Source organism: Phascolarctos cinereus, unplaced genomic scaffold (genome assembly GCF_003287225.1).
Source record: "Phascolarctos cinereus isolate Bilbo 61053 unplaced genomic scaffold, phaCin_HiC Scaffold_4;HRSCAF=312, whole genome shotgun sequence".
Taxonomy (NCBI): domain Eukaryota; kingdom Metazoa; phylum Chordata; class Mammalia; order Diprotodontia; family Phascolarctidae; genus Phascolarctos; species Phascolarctos cinereus.
In genome coordinates, this window is record NW_027555847.1 from 653,803,421 (window position 1) to 653,825,439 (window position 22,019).

The 22,019-nt window shown below is 42.3% G+C and overlaps 1 protein-coding gene across 6 annotated transcripts in view; it reads right to left on the reverse strand.

Annotated features, from left to right (window-relative positions):
* Window positions 1-22,019, reverse strand: part of ADCK5 (aarF domain containing kinase 5) — a 63,049-nt gene that overhangs the window by 25,744 nt on the left and 15,286 nt on the right. For 3 of the 6 annotated variants that reach the window (XM_078153834.1, XM_078153835.1, XM_020995228.2), the window contains exon 1: window positions 10,889-10,982. The exons of 1 other annotated variant lie outside the window; for it this stretch is intronic. In XM_078153834.1, coding sequence (XP_078009960.1) covers window positions 10,889-10,900 — 12 coding nt within the window. In that variant the 5' untranslated portion in view covers window positions 10,901-10,982. Of the gene's footprint in view, window positions 1-10,888; window positions 10,983-17,811; window positions 17,901-18,378; window positions 18,407-22,019 lie in introns of those variants that run through there. 2 more of the 6 variants (XM_078153836.1, XM_078153838.1) reach the window with 2 other exon arrangements.

Genomic DNA, 22,019 nt, shown 5'->3' on the forward strand with positions numbered 1-22,019 from the left:
AATTCCCATCCCACTAAGAACCTAACGGACCCAACAGCTATGCAGAAGCAAGGCTAAACAAAATCAATATTCCAGATGAAGGAGCAAAAGAAAAACATTCTCTGCTGACCAGGCCAATCTATGCATTACACAAGATTTGTGCCTAGAAAGAAGGCTGGTAGGCCATGGGTACAGCTCCCATTCCCCATTTCACCCCACCCCTAATCCTCCCCAAAGAGAATGTGAGTCACAGCTGGGCTCTTCAACTTCAGAGGGAAAGAGTCCTTAGACTGTATCACAAAGATGACCATGAGATAGAAAAGAAGTTGTGGGTGGGAAGTTAAGAGGAACAAGATGATTCAACCAGAAGAGGCAGCAGAAGGAAACAGGCTGGGACTGGCCACTCTTCATAAGTGACAGGCTAAAGCTTAATAGTTCTGCTAATGTAAGGATCTTTATGATTGGGACTTCATTTTCTGGACCACTAGGCTTTCAAGGTATGGCCCCAATGGGACAAGAGAAATGAAGTATAACTGCCCTATGGATATGCTGTCCCTGATGAACTCTGTCCTGAAAAAATAAGTAGGGTGAGAACTGTGACCCGAGTGATTCTGGGGAGGATGAAAACACTGGGGAAACACTTTGAGAATCAGAAATGGAAAAAGGGAGATAATCACTGTGACAAGCAGAACAGTTTTGAGGAGATGAGCCGAGGAACAGATACAAAGAAAAAGGGGTAGAAAATTCTTGACTTCAAATCCTGGTCCCTGCCCCTGAAGCCAGAACTTAGGTTGACGTTTTCCCTTTTGTGAACCAAGGTCAGCTCCTACAAAAAAATGAGGCAGTATGTGTTTGATCTGGCCCAGAGTATTCTAATGCCTCACAGAAGAGTGACTGCCACCTTCATAGTACCTTGTGTACTAACCCCTGTAGCAAACCCACTCCACTACTAAGTGCTTACAAATTTACAATACACTAAATATTGGCACCAACTCAGCAGTACATTTTAGCCAAAGAACTTGGCATTTCAGACCATCTCAAGGTCTACCAAACAATTTAAAATTCAAAGGGAAAGGTCCTTGAACTACTGTCCCAAAAAAACTGTTTTCTTACAGAAGAACAGATACTGAGAGAAAAACTTAGTCTTAGCAAGGCCACACACCCACCCACACAAACTAGGGTACTAGCCCTGATACACCGGAGAACTTTAGAAACGGTGAGAAATGCAGTAAAGCCAAGAGTCAAGGCTACTCATCCCAAGAATTCTTCCAGGTCTCATTAAAGAGAATATATTATATACTCTAATGGCCATCCCCACTGAATATTCTCTATGATCTTATGGCCCTACTCAGGCATCTTAAGGAGAATGGAATGCTTACAGTGAAAGGAGGCTCAGTCCCTAACCTGAACTGATCAATGACAAAGTACTTACTAAACTTACCATTACTACATGCCAAACACTGTGCTCGCCACTTGTGAATACAAGTGCAAAGAATGAAACAATCTCAGCTGCCAAGGAGTTTCCATTTGAATGGGGATGACACCAAATTCATAAAAACTGTGTCCAGCATGAGTATAATGTGAAAACATACACCCAGCTAAATACAAGGTAGTGTGGGAGGGAAGGTCTCAGAAGTTGTGAGATCAGGAAAGGCTTCACACAGAAGATGGTTTCTGAACTGCATCTTCAAAGAAGGGAAGGTCTCTTATGAGGCAGCAGTAAGAAGAAAGTACACTACGAACCTGGGAGATAGCTAGCATACAGGCATGGAGACAGGAGGGAGTAGCATGTGTGGAGAACATAGAGAGGACCTATTTGGTTCAATCACTGAGTGCTCAAAGGAAAGTAATGTCTCATGAGGTTGGAAAGATAGGTTGGGGGCAGGTTGCATATAGCTTTAAAAGTTAAGTTCATATTTTATCCTTGAGGCCACAGAAGCTGACTGAGCAGGGGAGTCACATGATCAGATATGTGCTTAAGGAAAATTGCTTTGGCAGCAGTGATGGACTAGAGGGGAAAGAAATGAGGCAAGGAGATCAATTAGGAGGCTGTCACAATAATTTAGGCTAGAGACAATGAGGACCTGAGCTACAATGGTAGCTATGTAAGTAAAGAGAGGGGCAAATGTGAGAAACATTGTGAAGGTAAAAATAGTAAGCTCCAGCAAGTGACTGGATATGTAGGTGAAGGGAGAATGAGGAGTCGAAGGTAATGCTGAGCTAAGGAATCCGGGGGACTGGAAAGATGGTGGTATCTTCAACAAAAATAGGGAAATCTGGAAGAGGGAGGGTTTGTGGGAAAGATGAGTTCACTTTTGGACATGCTGAGTTTAAGATGTCTCTGGGACATCCATCTGAAATGTCCAACAGGCAATTGCTGATGTGGGCCTATAGCTAATATTCTAAAAGGGGAAAAATGGAAGAATTGACAGGTATCCTCATCAGCTATATATGCAAAGGGGACAGGTATTTCTTGAGCTTTAATTCTTTCTCCTGCTTCTGCCTAGTCAAATCCTGTTGAGCTTTTAGGGTTTAGCTCAAGTTTCACCTTTTCCAGGAAAAATGTACTAGGTTACTCCAGCCTACATTGATGCTTCAAATTCTACTGGCACCTATTGATGACACCCACCCCAATCTGGGCATACAATTTTGTAGGTTTTTATTATTTTTTTTAATCTTACTGCCTCAATGAGAATATTAGTTCCTTACACTCAAGAGATTATGATAACTAGAAGGGACCACAGAGAGACTAATTTAATCCCAAGAAGGAACAGAGGCGACTGCCAATCAATAAGCAAACATTTATTAAGTGCCAGGCACTGTGCTTAGTACTGGGGATAAAAAAAAGAGGCAAAAGACAGTTCCTGCCCTCAAGAGAGAGACAACATGCAAATAATCAATAGGACATAGTTAACATGGGAAGGCACTGGAATTAAAAGGGGTTGGGGAAGACTTCCTGTAGGAAAACTACTTTTTAAATGAAGATTCACTCCTAAGGTCCCACTCCTCACACCCCTCCCCTGAGTTTCCTATCTTCTCTTTAACATCAAAAGAAATCACTGAATCAGTGTTCTAACATCTGACAGCTTACATTATTAGATCAGAAAGCCTGATTAAATTAACCAGCCCTGCTTAAACATTTACCTGTATGGCAAGCAGTGTGCTAAGTACTGGGAACACAAAGAAAGGCAAAAGTACACCCCTGCCCTTAATGGCTGAAACAACATGTAAATATCTGTAAATACAAGATATATACAGTGAATATGGAAGGTAATCTTGGAGGCAAGGCATACTAATACCTAGAGAAGGATATGTGAAGAGGAATCAGAAAAGGCCACTTGTAGAAGCTGGGATCTGAAGGAAGATAAGGAAGCCAAGGCATAAAGGTAAGGAATGCACTGAGGCATAGAAAAAAGCCACTGAAAAGGCACAGAAGAGAGGGATGGAGTGCTGTGTGCAAGGGACAGCAAGAATACCAGTGTAGTTGAATCACAGAGCATAAAGAGCAGAGTAAAGTATAAAAAGACTGGAAAGATAAGAAGGGGTCAAGCTGTGAAAGACTTTAAATGCCAAAGAGAGGGCTTTATGCCACTGGAGTGTATGAAGTAAAGAAGTGGGGTGGGGGGGTCAGCCCAGCTGAGCTCAGGAAGGTCATGGTGGCAGGTCAGTAGAGGATAGAAAGACTTAGGAAATGGAGACCAACTAACAGGCAGGTGTAAGGTGATGAGGGCCTAAACCATGATGGTGGGGTGCCAGTGACAAGAAAGGGATGTACACAAGAGATGTTCTGAACGTGGACATGACAAGACTTGAAAACAGATTGGATATGTGGGGTAAGAGTGAGGAGTTGAGAATGACACTAGGTTGCAAGGCAGTGATTAAGAAAATATTGGGTTGTGGTATATGGTTGTGATGGAATGCTACTGTGCTATAAAAAAATGATGAGCAGAATGTTTTCAGAAAAACCGGGAAAGACTTAAATGAACAGATGCAAAATAAAGTGAGCAGAACCAAGAGAACACTGTACAAAGTAACAGAAATAGCATACAATGAGCAACTACGGATGACTTAGCTAGTCTCAGCAATACAAAGATCCAATACCAAAGCACTTATGATGAAAAATGCTATCCACCTCCAGAGAAAGAACTGATGGAGTCCAAATGCAGATTAAAGCATATTTTTTTAACAGTGATAAACAGTTTTTATTCAGCCAATGAAACATGAAAAAAAATTAGTTATTATAATAATTCCATTTGTGCTAGTATAACTCTCACAAATATCTACCTGACATATAAAAAGGGAAATTACTGTACATATAAAATTTATGTAGATGATCATTACATATCAAAGCATAACTTTTTTTTTTTAGGCAATTGGTGGTAAGTGACTTGCCCAGGGTCACACAGCTGGTGTCAAGTGTTTGGTCTGAGGCCAGATTTGAACTCAGGTCCTCCTGACTTCAGGGCTGGTGCTCTATCCACTGCACCACCTAGCTGCTCCTCAAAGCATATTTAAAAAAAAACTTTTTCTTTTTTTTTTATTTGTGTTTTCTTTTGCAACATGGCTAATACTGAAATATGTTTTGCATGACTTCACATGTATAATCTATATCAAATTGCTTGCCTTCTCAAGGAGGGTGGAGAGGAGGTTTTCCTTTTCCAACCCTGTACAAAGTTGTCAGGTACACATAGCACACCTACAACAAACCTACAACACGAGAGAATTCTAAGGTACAAATCACATATAAATGGAGTTAATCAAGTATAATTTCATATAATTCAATTGCTTCACACAGGTTCAAAACCTTAAACATACCTTTCTAGACCCTGCCTTTAATACTACCCCTTTGAAGTTTGGAGGCTCCTCATCTTGGCCAAAACTCTCACAGTCCTGGTTTCTCTTGTTAGAAGTAGTGTCAAGAGCACCTGCTTTGGCATCAGAGAGCTTCATTTTGAATATTAACTACTTACTACCTGTATGACCTCAGCCAATTCATTGACTCTTTCTGGAACTCAATTTCCACGAACTGTAATATGAAGGAATTAGATTGTGATCTCTGCAGTCACTTTCAGTTCTAATTATTATGTTCTAATGAATCTGAGAAATGTCCCTTCATCCTAGACCTTGTCCTCACTCTTTCCATCTTCCTGTGCTCATGGAAGCCTTGCTCCTTCTGGAAGATACTGCATCCCTAGTCACACTCTTAGACAAGGTGATCCTTTTCTCATGTCAGAAGACACAGTGGGTCAGAAGGAGCTGGTGTTACTCCTTGCTGATACTACCAGACCGTCCTACTACTGTCATTACCTAGTAACTTCCCCTTTGAGATTCACTCTGTCTCTATCACACAGGCCAGACCCTTTTTGCTGAAACCTAGCAGCAGCCTCATTACCCTATTTCAGTGTTTTCCTCCCTGCCTTATTCCACCTCTGGCATTTACCACCTAAGTGACCCTGCTAAGAAGCAAGTCACCTCTTCACCTTTCTGGATCCCAAGTTTCTTTACCTGTCAAACGAAAGGGGCTAAGAACTAGACAGCCTCTGAGCTCCCTCCCAGCTCCAGAGCTATATATGACCACATGAAGCCTCTCACTTCTCTAACTCATCCTCCACACAGCTGCCAAAGTGGTATTCCTAAAGCACAGGTCTGACCAAGTTACTCCCCTGCTCCAAAGGCTCCAATGGCTCCTTGCTGCCTCTAGGATAAAGTACAAACACCTCTCAACATCCTTTATAATCTGACTTCAGCCTAATTTTACAGGTTTGTTGCACATCCCTTCACACACTCTACAATCCAGCCTGACTGATCTTGCCCTTTTCTGAATATGACATTCCATCCTGTCTCCATGCCATTGCATAGCACCCATAAATGGAATGCCCTCCTTACTTACTTCGACCTCTCAATTTTTTTTCTAAAGCTCAGCTCAAATGCCATCTCCATCATGAGGCTTTTCCTCATTCTCTCCTCCCCATCTAACTATCTCCCTCTCAAATTACCTTGTATTTATTTTACACACACATGCAGACACAGATAGATACAGATCTGCTATGAAAATGAAACTATCCCTGCCCTCAAGGAGCTTCAGGTCTATCAAGGGAGATAACAAGTGTAAATCTATGTATGCATACGTGTGTGTGTGTATATGCTTTCTCTATATACATATATATTTATAATCTATATATGTATGCTATATATACACATTCAAACTTTTATCTATACCTGTAATCTCCTTCGATAGACTTAAAAGCTCCTGGAGGGTAGGGATAGTTTCATTTTTTTGGTCTTTATAAATGTGAGCTCCTATTACCCTAAAACTTAGCAACCTCCTGGCACACAGCAGATATTTAATAAATGCTTGTTTATTGACTGATTTTTTTCCATCCCAATCTCTGCCCTTATATTTGTGAATTTCAACATACAAACTAATGACCCCTCAAACATCTTGGCCTCCAAGTTCATCACCTTAGCTCCCAGGACACTCTTCAGCCCCCTAACAGGGATGTTCCAAGTTAGATCTTACTGTCAGCTATGACGGCCACTTCCTCGATCTTGAGTCCTGGAATTCTCTTCTCTAATGGCAACCTACTGTTCATCCATCTTTTAGCTGTCTTATTTATCCTAAATCTATTCCTTATCCTTACCACCAACTTGGAAGTAGGTAGCCAGTGGAATGCAAAGCATCTGTGCTTGGCACTATGTTGTTAACAATTTTATCAGCAATTTAAATAAAAGCACAGATGGCACACCTATCAGATTTGCAGGTGACAAAATGGTGGAAAGTACAGCTAACACACTGGATTACAAAGACATGATCCAAAAATATCTTGACAGGTTGTAACACTGGCTAAATCTAATAAGATGAAATTTAATGAGAATAAATATAAAGTCTTACAACTGGATTTTTAAAAAATCAACTGCAACAAACAGAGAACCACAGACAACAACTGATCTGAAAATATCTGGAGGTTTTAGTGTACTACAAGCTTGACGAGTCACTGATATGATATGGCAGTCCAAAAAACCCCAATGTGTTAGGCTGCATTCTGAGAGGCAAGAGTGTCCAACTATGCTAGCTGACTCTATACTCTATCCCAAGCTGACCTATATGCGTACTTCAGAAGGATATTGACCAGATTTCCAGAAGGCATGCTGATGCCATATGAGGGTCAACTACAGCATTGGTTCTCAAATTTTTTGGCCTCAGGATCCCTTTATGCATTTGATGATTTGATGATCTCCCAAAAAGCTTTTATTTATGCAGGTTATATCTGTGGATATTTACCATATTAGAAATCAAAATGTCTTAGTATTATTATGAAAATAGTTTAGACCTCAAGGATCCTCTGAAAGGGTCTCAGGACCTGCAGGGATACTTTGAGAACCACTGAATGGAACTGGGGCTGTTTAGCCTACAGAAGAAAAGATTTAGGGAGATATTGCACATTCAGGTATTTGAAGGGCTTGTAACATGAGAAAAGGAGGAGACTTATTCTCCTTGCCCAAAGAGAAGATCAAGAGCAGTGGGCAAAAGTTGTAAAGAAGTACATTCAGCTTGCTAAAGGAAATACGTCCTAACACTAGATCTACCCAAGAGTATAACTGACTGTCAAGAGGTAATGGATTCCCCCTTATTAGCAATCTTCAAGTAAAGGCTGTATGATCTCTCTGAGGGTTTTCTGTAGAAGAGATTTTTTTGCCAAATATAGGTTAGACTAGACAGGTTCTGAGGTCTCTTCCAACTCTGAAATTTAGTGACCTTTGGTTCCTCCACCCATTCTCATTTTCCAGTCCATCACCTCTGCTGACTTTATTTTCTTCCCTTTATACTCTTGATCTCCAGCCATTTCTGCATAAAACACAAGTCTGTTTCCAGGACTCGGATTTCATCTCAACCAAAGGGCCATGGTCATACAGTTGTGTGCAACTGGTTACAAGGGACTCCAGGTGCAAAAGCGAAAGCCAGTATAGTGAATTTATGTGCACTTCTGGGAAGCCAACTCAAAATACACTCACTCATTCAACAAATAAAGTATCATCTCTATATGCATTTTTATACCAGATGCTTTCCATGTCTTCTATTACACAAAAACTCATACTGAAAAGGATGGAATCACAGATTCAAAACCTAAGAGCTAGAACAGGGTCTTAGAAATCACCTAGTCACAGAAACTTCGAATCTCAGAGATGAAAGGGACCATCTTTGCCAGACGATACTGGGATGAGAATCTCTTCAATGACTGCTTTTAGACCTTCAGTGACAGCCCACTACCTTCTTTATAAGGCAGCCTAATTTGTTTTGGTACAGGGTATTTTCCTAATATGGAGCTGACAAACCTCTCTACCCTTCTCATTTTCCAGAAGAGAAAACTGAACCCCCAAAAGAAGCTGATTTTCTCAAAGTCACACAGCTAGTTAGTGTCAGAAGAGAAATGAGATATTTAGTTTTCTCAAGTATGTCAAGGACTCTTACTTAATGTTAGCTAGTCATTACTAACAATATCAAGGCCAGCTGAATTAGACATTGTTGATGGGAGGCAATGTAGTGTAGTAGAAAGAGCCCTGGACCAGAGAAATCAGGACACCTGGCTCTGGTCTAGGCTGACACTAAACTGCTGTGTTACCTTAGGCAAGTCTTTTTCCTTCTCTGGGCATCAGCTTCCTCTTCCAGAAAAGGAGGGCACTAAATCAAATAATTTCTAAACATCTTTCTGGCTACATTTTAAGTTTATTGTTAAGTACCAGTTACCAACCATGGTATGTGCCACACTAAGGGTTTTGAGCTTATGGTATGTTGCATATGGTGGTAAACCATAGCATTACTACAAATAAGAAAAACTTGTAAAATTGAGAAAATGAGCCAAGAACAGTAACTGCTTAAATGGCCCAATGCTGGATCCAAGAAACCATTTTTCTAAAACATCTCTACAGAGAAGGAGTTATTAACCCTGGGTAAATCCAACTACGTTATTATAATACTATACCTACAAGATTAGAGGGGGGAAGAAAACTCCAAGGTGAATAAAAAAGTATGATAAACTCAGAAGTACAAAATTTCTGAATCAGAAGGGACCTCGGTGATCATGCAATCCTACCTGTACATAAAAACGAATTCCTTCTTCAATACCTTGACAAGCTATCATTAGCTTGGAAATACATCCAATGAGGCATCCACCTCCTCCTGAAGTGGTCCATTCTAGTTTTGCATGGCTATCATTGTTAGGAATAGGGCAGCAGTCTAAAAGCAGGTGCAGGTGGGAGAGTGCTGGGCCTAGAGTCAGGAAGGCTCCTACTGCTGAATTCAAATCCAGTCTCAGACACTTATTAGTCGTTTGAGCCTGGTCAAGTCACTTAACCTTGCCTCAGTTTTCTTATCTGTCAGATCTGCTGGAGAAGAAAATGGCAAACCACTCCAGTATCTTTGGCAAGAAAACCCCAACTGAAAAAACCGAATAAACAACAACACTGTTCGGAAATGTTTCCTTCTATCAAGCCTGAATTTGCCTCTCGATTAACTTCTAACCATTGCTCCTATTTCTGGGACCAAGCAAGACAAATCGAATCCCTTTTCTATGTGACAGCTCTTCAAATACTTTAAGACATCCCCAGAATTACTTATAGCATGACCTCAAGGCCTTTTCATCATGCTGGCTACTCTCCTTTGGCCGTTTTCTAGCTTATCACTGTCTTTCCTAAAATGGGACACCCAGAAGAAGGTAACACAATACTCAACGGTACAGTCTGATGAAGGAAGAATTGCCTCTTAATGCAGTCTAAAGATCACATTATTTTACCTACCACAGCACACACCTTCCAGGGTTCTCCTAAGACCTCAATGATATAAAGGACACTGGGAAATCAGGAAAAGCAGAGCCCCTTTTTTATGGCGTTTAAGGAAACAAAGAGATAGAGAATCTTGAAAACACCAAGATTCTGAGACAGGGTCCCTTAAACAAGTCATGACAGTTGTCTAAACTTCAATTTCTTCAACAGTTTGGAAGGTTGGTTGGTTTGTTTTTGGTTGCACCTGTTATTTTATATAGGGAACGCCAGGTATGAAAATTCCCTGTACCACGGGTGACTGTTGCTGGATTAGAGAATTGTCTGGGACACTGAGAGTTTGACACTTAAGACACTGTGTCGGAAGGAAGATTCAAACCTAGGTCTTCTTAACTTCCAGGTTGGCCCTCTATCCACCATTTTCATATTCTGCACTGTACCATGAAGATAAATCACCAGATAAAGTCAGATGAAGCCTATAAAGCACAATAAATATAATAAACTACTATAGCTCCAATAAGACCGGACAGTGACTGCTGAAGGTTGGTAGGAGGGGCTCCTCCCAGATGAATTAACAGAGAAGGGGGACAGAGGTGGGAAGAGGTCAGAAGCTCTGCTACCAGGTTAACAGACCTGAGAAAACATGATCTGTGAAGGGGGGGGGAAGGAGGGAAAGTCAGTGAGCATCAAGCAGGTCCAGCGACCAAGGAATCTCGCAACAGGGTGAGTTCCTGACAATCTCTTGGTGGGAGTGGGGGATGAGATCTATCTAGAGTCCGGGAGTGGGTCAGGTCTCTCCCAGTGATACATATGTCCTCTCCTGCTCTAGAAGTGCTGAGAGTTTAAGGTGGGGGAAAAAATCGGGGTGTAGGGGGAGAGAAGTCTGGGGTCTCTGGGTAGGAGATATTAAGAGGCCGGAGATACTCTGCGGTCTAGGGGGAGGTGTTTTGAGGTCTGCTGCAGTGGATGTCTCGGGGTCGAGGAGATGTTGGGGGGGCGTTATCAGGGCAAGAAGGAGATACTTCGGGGTCTCTGGGGGGAGAGATCTCGGGTCCGTGAGCAGGGATCTAGGGGGAGGAGGCCGGCCCTAGGTCTCCGGGCCCTGACAGCTGGGGTGTGGGGGTCAGCTCACCGTGCGCGACATCCCAGCAGTGCCACCGCAGCCGCTCACGCCACCACCTCACTCCACGACCAGGACCGGCGCTCCCTGCGTCGCCTCAACGCGCGCGCGCGCGCGCCCCTACCCCCCTCCCGCCCCGCGGCGCACGCGGCCCCGCCCTCCCGAGGAGGGGCGAGGAAGAGAAAGGGGACGCGGACGGGCGCGCGGCGGCTCTGCTCCGCCCCCCTTCGTAGTCGTCTCTCCTCTGATTGGCCCGCCCTCAGCTGCGTAACTCCGCGCCTTCCCCTCGGATCTGGTAGAAAAGGAGGGGTAAGGCACCAAAAGGCAAGGGATGTAGGTCAGAGGGCAGGGGCGGGGCTAGGTCCTTATCAAAGGTGGGGAGGATGGGGAGGTTGTGAGTGGGGCCGAAAGCCGCCGTGTTCTGGCTTCTGATTGGACTACGTGTAAGGTCCAGAAGGCTTTATTGCAAAATTCATTCATCATGGAAAATTAATCCTGACCTCCTCTGTCCTCCACCAACCTCCTGCTTCCCTACTTCCAATCAGTAAATCGACAAGCATTTATTAGGCGCGTACTGTATGCCCGGTATTGTGGCAGGCACTGGGGATATAAATACAAAGAATCTCTACTCCTAAGGAGCTTTGATTCTGTTGTGAGTCCATATCGAACTATATTCAGAATAAATGAGAAATCAATAAATACAAATATATTTTATATACAATCCAAGCCTTAGGAATGAGGTTGCTGTACTGTGTTAGTTTTTTATATCTGTTTTATGTACCTTATGTACCTATGTTATATATGTGTGTGTAGTAAATACAAGGCATTTGGGATGGAGGGCACTCTCAAGGTAATTGTGGGGATCAGGAAAGGTTTTAAGCAAAAAAGATGACACTTAAAGGAAAAGAGAGAATTTTTAAACAGAATCCTAGGTCTACAGAGTATCACAGTGGGAAGGCACTCCAGATGTCCTTTGGTCCTGTGCCCATTGGACAAAATGAGGAAATTTTGACCCAGAAAGGAACTCGCACTCTCCTAAGACCCTACCATGAGTCTGTACAGGTTCTCCCACATAGACTATGAGGCCTCTTACAAGTTACTCCATGGTTCCAGATGGCACTTGTCACCACTGAGTTTGTACAAGTTCTCCATGGTTCCAAATGCAGCATGCCACCAGTGAAATCTCCTCCCCCCTCAATAAAACCACACTCCATTCCCACCTTGACATATGTTCCCCCTATCATCTCTGCCTAGAATAGACTATTCCCTCTTGTTCTCTGCCCTGTTCAGATCTCATCTGGATTACTGAATCCACTTTTGGGCAGCACATTTTAGGAAAGACATTGAAAAACTAGAAGGTGTTCAGGAAAGGACTATTTTAATGGTGAGAGCAATTGAAGCTAATACACTTATTAAGGAACAGCAATGTACAAAGCCTTGTGCTAGCTCAGGAATACAAAGGCAAAGAAAAATCAGCCCCTGCCTTCAAGGAACATACATTCTCCTGGGGCATATACAACATAAGGGAGATAGAGCATTTATCAAGCATTTGCTATGCGTCTGCCACTGAGCTGATGACTAGGGATAGAAACACCAGCAGGCAAGACAGTCCCCACTCTCAAAGATCTTATATTTTAATGGAGGAAGGCAGTATATAAAGGAGTACTGGAAAAGGGGGACCCAGGAGTGTCCAAGGTTCCACTGGGAGAGAGATGTCCAATGATGACTCCAGAGCAAGGGCAGAGTGAGGACATGGCCAGGAAGTGTATACTATGTGTACAAATAAGTCAATACGATGTGACTGAAGTAAGGAGAGAGAACTGAACTAGGTAAATAAGGAAATTCTTCCTCGAAATGATGCCAGTAATGCCACCTGAGCCTGGAGGGAAGAGAATTATAATAGCTGACATGCTTGAAGGTTTACTGAACAGTGAACATCCTAACAGTACTGTCAGGCAAGGATGCTGAGTGGAAGAATTGCAAAGGCATTACCCTCCAGGCACTTGGGATTTAGGGTGGAAGGAAGGCCCTCTTAGCTAGGCCAACAACACAAATCTGTTGCCTAGGACAGATTTCTGGAAGAATAAGTAACCAAAAAAAAATAATAATAATAATAAAGATTCAGCCAGTCAGTCAGTGGGGATAAAAAGAAATGCAAAATACTGTCCCTGCTCTTACAGAGTTCATAGTCTAATGGGAGCAACAATATGAAAACAACTGTGCACACACACACACTATATACAAGATAAATTAGAGATTAGCAACAGAAGGAAGGCACTAGAATTAAGGGGGAATGGAAAAGGTTTATGGTAGAAGGTGGGATGTTAGCTGGGTCACAAAGGAAGCCTAGGAAACCAGGAAGTGGAGGTGAGGAAGAGGAGCATTCCAGGTGTGGGAAACAGCCACAGAGTATGCCTGGAGTAGGAAGATGGAGTGTCTTCCATAAGGACCGGCAAGAAAGCCAGTGTCCTGGGATCACAGAATGTGTAAAGAGCTATCATGATGCCAAGGATGCCGAAGACACAAACCTAGAAAAGGAGAATTAATCCACAAGGAAAATCTCAAATGTAAGTGTAATGGAATATTATTGTATTATAAGAAATGATGAATAGGAGGAATTCAAAGAAACGTGGAAAGATTTGTTCAAAATTACAAAGAACAGAGAAAGTAGAACCAAGAAGAACCTATACATAATGACTAGAATAATATAAATTGAAACATAAAGTAGCAGCTGAACTCAGATTAATTGCCTTTTTTTTTTTTAGGCATTTGGAGTTAAGTGACTTGCCCAGGGTCACACAGCTAGTAAGTATCAAGTGTTTGGTCTGAGGCCGGATTTGAACTCAGGTCCTCCTGACTTCAGGGCCGGTGCTCTATCCACTGTGCCACCGAGCCGCCCCTGCCTTTTTTTTTTTTAAAGAACTTGGTGTTTCTTTTTCTTTCTTTTTCTTTTATTTGTTGGGCAGTTGGGGTTAAGTGACTTGTCCTCAGTCAAACAGCTAGTGAGTGTTATGTGTCTGAAGCCAGATTTGAACTCAGGTCTTCCTGATTCTAGGGCCAGTGCTCTATCCACTGCACCACCTAGCTGCCCGCAGATTAATTTCAATGAACAATTTTGGTTCAAGAGAAGCTATAATGAAGCATATCTCCTCCTCTTAGCAAACTGATAGGACTATGGAGGGGCAATGTGATATACCCTGTTAGATCCAGACTTTTGTTGGTTGATTGGTTTTGTTTAAATATTTTGGAGGGCTTTTTATTGTTATGAGAGAAGTTTCAATGGAAAAGAGTACTGAATTTGGAGTTAGAGGACCCAAGTTTGAATCCTGACTTGCCACAGTCACCTTTGTAATATTGGACAAGTCATTTAACCTTTCTAAGCCTCAGTTTTCTCACCTGTAAAATGAAGAGGTTGGAGTGGAATTTCCAATTCAATTCAATTCAGCAAACATTTATTAAGTGACTGCCATGTGCCAGGTACTGTGATAAATGCAAGAGGCAAAACAGTCCCTTCCCTCAAAGAGCTTACAATCCAATGGGGGAGAAAACAAGTAAACAAATGTATACAAAGCAAACCAAATATAGGATAAATAGGAAATAATTAAAAGAGGGAAATGCTGGAATTAAGAAGGGTTAGGAAAGGCTTCCAGTAGAAGGCGAGATTTTATTGGGACTTGAAGGAAGCCAGGGAGATCAGTAGTTAGAGAGGAGGAGGGAAAACATTCCAGGCATGGGGGACAGACAGAAAGAAAGCCAGGGTGCCAAGAGATGAAACGGCTTGTTCATAGAACAGCCAGGAGGCCAATGTCACTGGACTAAAGAGTATGTGGCTGGGAGGTGAGGTCTAAGAAGACTAGAAAGGCAGGAAAGGGGATTATGAAAGACTTTGAATGTCAGAGTATTTTGTATTTGCTGCTGGAGGCAATAGGAAGCCACTGGACTTTACTGAGTAGGGGGCAGTGGTGACATGATCAGACCTGAATTTTAGGAAAATCACTTGAGTGTCTGAATGGAGTATGGGTAAGAGTGGAGAGAGACTTGAGGCAGGCAGACGTATGAGCAGGTTATTGCAATAATCTAGCTGTGAAGAGGTCTTGTACCAGAGGTGTAGCAGTGTCAGAGGAGAGAAGGGGGCATATTCAAGAAATGTTGTAAAGGTGAAATCATCAGGCCTTGGCAACAGATTGGATGTAGGGGGTGAAAGACTATAAGGAGTCCAAGATGACCCCTAGATTGCAAGCCTGAAGGACTTGGAGGATGGTGTTGCCCTCCATAGTAATAGGGAAGGTTTAAGGGAAAGATAATGAGTTCTGTTTTCTGCAAACTGAGTTTAAGATGTCTCCTGGATATACAGTTCGAGATGTCTGAAAGGCAGTTGGGGATGTGAGATTGGAGGTCAGTAGAGAAGTTGGGGTAGGATAGGTAGATTTGAGAATCATCAGCAGAGAGATGGTAATTAAAACCATGGGAGCTGATGAGATCACCAAGTGAAGAAGTATAGAGGGAGAAGAGAAAAGGACCCAGAACAGAACCCTGAGGGACACTTATAGTTAGACAGCATGATCTGGAAGAGGATCCAGCAAAAGAGACAGGGAAGAAGCAGTCAGGTTGGAGGAGAACCAGGAGAGAGTGGGGCCCCAAAAACCTAGAGAGAAGAGTATATGATGGAGGAAAGAGTGACCAACAGTGTCAAAGGCTGCAGAGAGGTTGGGGAAAATGGGGACTGAGAAAAGGCCATTGATTGGATGTGGCAATTAGAAGGTCATTGGTAGCTTTGGAGAGAGCAATTTCAGTGAAATGAGAAGGTAGGAAGTCAGATTATAAGGAGTTAAAAAGTGAGCAAGAAGATAGAAAGTGGAGGCATCTATTGTAGATGGCCTTTTTGAGGAGTTTAGGTACAGAGGGCAGAAAACATACAGGACGAATAGCAGAGATGGAAGGATCAAGTGAGGGGTGACATGGGCATGTTTGTAGGCAGTAGGGAAACAGCCAGTAGACAGGGAGAGATTGAAAATAAGTGGAAGAGTGGGGAAGAGCCAGCGATCTGTTGGAGGAGATGGGAGGGAATGGGATCTCTTGAACAAGGAGAGGGGTTAGCCTTGGTAAGGAGTAAGGCCACTTCATCACGTGAGAGAGGGGTGAAGAAGGAAAAGTGGCAGAAGGTATCTGAGTTATAGTGAGATGAGAAAGATGGAAGATGGAACTCACAGCAAATGGCCTTAATTTTTTTCTGTAAAATATGAGGCCAGCTTCCCCGCTGAGAGGCTTGAAGAGGAGGGGAGTCATGAGAGGTTTGAGGAGAGATGAAAAGGTTTGGAAGAGCCACTGTGGAGAATGAGATACTGAGTTAATAAGGCAGGTAGTGTAGGATTGCCTAGCAGCAGTGAGAGCTCAGTTGAAGTTAGGTACCATCAATTTGTAGTGGATCCAGTGAGAAAGACTGAGTTATTTTCTCTAACTTCATTCAGCAGTACATATATAGGCTTGAAGGCAACAAATGGTAGGAGTGATCCAAGGCTGAGGTTTGGCTGGACGTTAACTATCAATATGATAAGAGGCTAGGGATTCCAGAGAAGAGGAGAGTGTTAGTTAAATTGGGTCACTTAGGAGTCAAGATGGGGAGAAGAAGAGAGAATGGCTGATGCAAAGGAGATGGCCTGGGAAAGACTTGAAGGGCCAACACACTGGAGAACATGGTGTGGATGAAGAGTAGAGTTATGTAAGGAAATGCAGAGGGTGAGGTGAAAAGCCAATAAATTATGGTCAGATAGGGGGATTTCAGAATTTTTTACTATGGAAGTGGTACAATTATTTGTGCCTGATGCCAGCGCCAACCTACAAGAGCCCTTCCATCTAAAATCCAGAACCCCAGGGGTGGGAGGAGAAGGGGGAGGGAAATAAAGTTAAAGGAAGATGACAGTAGTGTTAAAAACAAACAAACAACAAAAACCCCAACCTATTTAGCTGCCTTTGTGGAGATCTCTTACAAAGAAAAAAAGAAAGAAAGAAAAGGCTCAGAATGTGCTGAGGCTGATGACGAATGCCAACTTGATGCTGGGGTGAGAGACTCCTATGATGGGAATTGAAAATACCAACAAAAAAAGGGTTATGTTGATCCCCAGTCTCAGAAAACCACATTGTGAAGTATAAACAGTGTAAATAGTCAATGGCCCACACCCAGAGACCCTTACGGAGAGGGAGGTGAAGGGTTATTTATTGTTTTTTCATGTACTTTTTTCCTGAACTTAACCAGATGAAATGGCCATTTCCACATACATAGTAGAACAGAAAAAGAAGATTATATAGGAAACAGGGAATTTTTATTATGTATACCTTGTTTTTCTTTTAAAACATTTAATAAATTCAACATGTAACTTTCAAAGCTGTCCCATTTGTGATTTCTTTTGGCCTTCTTCTTCTTCCCTGTATTTTGAGGGGGAAAATGCTTCAATAAGTAATCATGCCTATTTCTCACTTCTCTATTCTGGAGAAGTGAAGATGGGTTTTAGATTGATTTATCCTGTTAGCACAAGCACTTTTAAGGTGTGAGAATAGAAAGGTTAACAGCTTTTGTCAATAGCTCTGCAGGGGACTAGCCTCTCCTATAGTAATGCTGCTTATAGACAACTTATAATAAGCAGCAGGGGGATGGAGCCAAGAGGGCGGTAAAGTAGGAAGAAGTACAATGAGCTTCTTCCAATCTCCAACTTCTCTAAACAGATCTAGAAAATGTACCAGACTGAATCCTGATTGGGAAATCCAATAAAAAAAATCACAGTGAGTATATGTCTGCAGACACTAAGGACAAGGTTTAGCCAGAGAAGGGCTACAGAGCCATTCTAGTACAGGGTCAAGAAATGCCAGATCCAGCACAGAGGGGCTTAAACGTTTGAAAGGGGCTGGAAGAGGTACAAACTGGAAGTTCGATTGCTAACCACCAAGTTCCGGGTCACACATACAGGGCTGTCTGACTAGGAGAGTAGTGTTCCAAGGTGAGGAGCAGTCCTGCCCCCTATGCTATGTACTGAGTGAAAAACAAGTTCATTAGCAAGCAGCAGTTACATGCACAATAGTATTCCATTACCTTTATATACCATAACTATCATAACTTGTCCAGCCATTCTCCTATTGATAGTTACAAACTCAGATTCTCTTGCTTCAAAAGCTTCAATGACCCTCTTTTCCTTCCTTTTTCTAAATTTCTTTTTTTCCCTACCCTTCCCTAGCTGCCCTTTCATTTTGCCTCAAATAAAGGAAAAGAAAACCCTTGTAGCAAATATGCATAGTTGAGCAAAACTAATTCCTGCATTGTTTACGTCCAAAATTATTTGTCACATTCTGTATTTTGAGTCCATTACTATAAAAAGTAAAAATCTTACAGTATTTCCTCTTTAGGAACTCCGCCAGCTCCACAGAGCTCTGAGAAAGAACAATGAGGGGCAGCTAGGTGACCCAGTGGATAGAACTGACTTCAAATGCGGTCTCAGACACATAATACTTACTAGTTGTGTGACCCTGGGCAAGTCACTTAACCCCATTGCCTAGGCAAAAAAAAAAGAAAGAACAATGAATATGAAAAATAATACCTGAGCAAGGGGTCCAGATAGTCTGCCTCTTAGAGAAAATATCATTTATCCAGATCTGGCTAGTCTAACTCTAAAAGTGCATTGAACAATAAGCCCCTAGGCATTCAATCTGGAATATTTAAAATGTAAAAGAAAACCTGGTGAGACTGCTGAAAATAGAACTGTATGTGACAGTGGAGGCCCGAAGGTTTATTTCCTTCCCTCAAAGAGCTTGCCTTTTACTTTGGGTGGTGGGGAACAGAGACAACATACACATAGGTAAGTAAATACAAATGTGCACAAAGGAATTTTGTGGGCTGAACATTAATAATGTGGGGATCAGGAAAGGATGCCTTGATGAAAGAGAGTGAACTCTTACTGGGTTTGGGTAATAGAAATATCACAGAATTTAATAGACTTCCAGACTTAAAGAGATCTTGGTAGCCCTCTAGTCCAATCCATACCTGAAAAAGAACTCCTCCCCACCCCTGAGTATGCCAACAAGGTATCATCCAGTCTTTGTTTGAAGACCTCCAATGAAGTGGTCTCTCCAATGAAGTGGAGGTCTCTCTGATGCAGCCCACTCCACTTCTGGAGCTCTTGAAATGTTAGGAAGTCTTCCCCAACATCAAGCTTCAATTTGCCTTTTTGCACCTTCCAAACCACTGCTCCTCCGTATGGGCTCTGGAGTCAAACAAAGTAAGTTGAATCCTTCTTTCCCACGATAGCCCTTCAAGCTAGATTGGGGCTCCATACAGTAAAGGGTTAAAATGCCCCTTCTGAGACAAAAAGGTTCATTCAGAGGCTGGAAGTGTTCATGTGCCAAGATCCAGGTAGGCATCATCTATCTACCTGTGCTTGCTTAAGAATTGACTGAGTTTTGGCTGGTATCTTGAGTAGATCACCATCTGGTGGCTAACTCAGTGACTGCATCCTGGTAATTCAAACCCTTTGGCTGGATTTTTACCTCTGGGAGTACTAGTAAGAGCTGATATTTCAAGGAAAGTACTATATGGGTATTTATTATCACTGGTATCATTGTCACATGTGTTTGTGTGGGTTACTACCGCGTGCATATTGTCCCATGTGTCTGCCCGCCTCTGTGTGTGTGTGTGTGTGTGTGTGTCTCTCTCTCTGTGTCTCTCTCTTTGTGTCTCTGTCTCTGTCTGTCTCTGTCTGTCTCTGTCTCTGTCTCTGTCTCTGTCTCTGTCTCTGTCTCTGTCTCTCTCTCTGTCTCTCTGTCTCTCTGTCTCTCTCTCTCTCTCTCTCTCTCTCTCTCTCTCTCTCTCTCTCTCTCTCTCTGTGGCTAGGTGTCACAGTGGGTAGAGCCCCATACCTAGAGTCAGGAATCTAGCCTCAGGCAGATAACTGACTGTGTGACTCTTTGCTTCAGTTTCCTCATCTATAAAGTGGAAATAATAATAGCACCTACCTTCCAGAGGTTGTGAGGATAAAATGAGATGTTTGTAGAGTTCTTTGCACAGTGTCTGGCATAGTAGGCACTATAGAAATGGCAGCTATTATTATTGATTGCTTAATTATCATTAAATGAATTAATAACTAATAATTGAATGTTCTTGATTAATTATTGTTACTGCGGCAGCTAGTTGGTGAAGTTGATAGAGTGCCAGGCCTGGAGTCAGGAAGGCTCATTTTCGTGAGTTCAATACTTACTAGCTCAGATACTTACTAGCTGTGTTATCCTGGGTAAGTCACTTAACTCTGTTTATTTGTAAAATGAGCTGGAGAAGGAAATGACAAACCACTCCAGTATCTTTACCAAGAAAACTCCAAATCGGGTCACAAAGAGTCAGACACAATTGCACAACAGCAAACGAATGATTATTATTAGTCTCTCTGTTTCTCTGTTTCTCTCTGTCTCTGTGTGTCTGTCTTTCTCTATATCGCTCTGTGCCAAGTACAGCCAGATATGGAGAGACAGTCACTGGAGAAAGGCAATGACTTCAAGAATCATGACCTCTCATGAGAAGTACTGGTTACAGACTTGAGGGGAAAAAACAACACACACAATCCTTGCAGCCCAGCTGAGCAACTCATCAGACTCAAGGTCAAAGGGTAATAACTTTACTAACAGAGTTCAGTCAAAGAGGCAGATGAGAACTAGGTGACTATTCATGTACTGAATGTACTCAGGAAGAAAATCAGGTGCTTCTTTATCAGAACCTGAATAGAATAAAACCAGCTTCATAAAATAAGGCCTGGGCCAGGGACAGAGGTCATCTCAGACCTCAAGAAAGTACTAGCCTCACTCCCCGTTGTATATGAGTTCATTTCATCTGGATTCATAGGACCTCGTGAAGAAGTGACTGTGTAGGTGAAACACGCGGAGTGCCAGTCTATACTGGACCCCGGATCCCGTTGTCTTCCATTCAGACAACATATATAAAGTCATTCAAATAGGCCTCAGACACTTCACTGGCTGTATGACCCTGGGCAAGTTATTTAACCTCTGTCTGGCTCAGTTTCTTCATCTATAAAATGGGGATAATAATAGCAAATGCAGAACTTGTAATAGATTAGAGAACTCAACCAATAAATTATATGGGAACCATACCATTATAACAGACCAATGTGTTACCTACAGTTGCCCAAATATAACATTTGTCCATAAAAATTTAAGAACATTGTTTTAAATACGTAGATGCTGCCGTCCTAAATAGTCACACTTTCCAAGCTACATGAAACAGAAAGTTTCCAAAATAAAGAAACCTAGCAGAGGCTATCAAAATCATGTGGAAACCATGCAAATGTACATCATCCCTCTTGTCTGCCATTGGGGTAGTATCAAAGATGTTTTTATTAAATGTAGAGAGGGTGAACCTATATCTTAACTCTATTTTTAAACTACAAGAAGTGAGGATTTTGTCCTACCTTGCAAGAGTTCATAGAACAAATGTAAAAGGACAATGGCAAGATAATGACTTGTCCCATGATAGATTCTGGCTAACAAACTAGTCATAAAAAAAGATGCTTCATACAATGTAATTCATATTTATACAATGTATGACCATTGTATTCCAGTAATTTTCTGAGACACTCAATAAATAACTTTATATCCCATGAAAAAGAGCTTGGCATCTGGACTAAATGATAAGGACCATCCCCATTTGAGCTATAGCAAAGTAAGTCTGAAATTTGTTAAGGAAGCTATCAATGACGACAAGAAGGTTGATACCTTGGCCCTGGTGTAGGCAGATTTGGAAAATGTCTCTGGAGTTTTGATATTGACTAGGACCAACTCTTGCCTATTTAATGTTAAAGTGGGGCTCAATCCCAGAAGACCTTGACCATCTAGGTACCCTATGCAGAAACTTACAAGGGCATAGAAGGAAATGGTGGCAGATGACATCTCAGGGACACTGGTTCCTCTAACTCAGAAGTGGAGCCAGAGGAATTAGACTTGGATGACTCTCCCATGCCCCAGAATGGAAGAATCCATTGAGGCAGAAGCCCAAGCAGGCCAGGCATGTTCTCGCTGCTAGAGAGGGATATAGGAGCCATCCAAGGAGCATCTCATAGACCCTATCTCATTGTCTCCTGACCTTTCTGAGAATGAA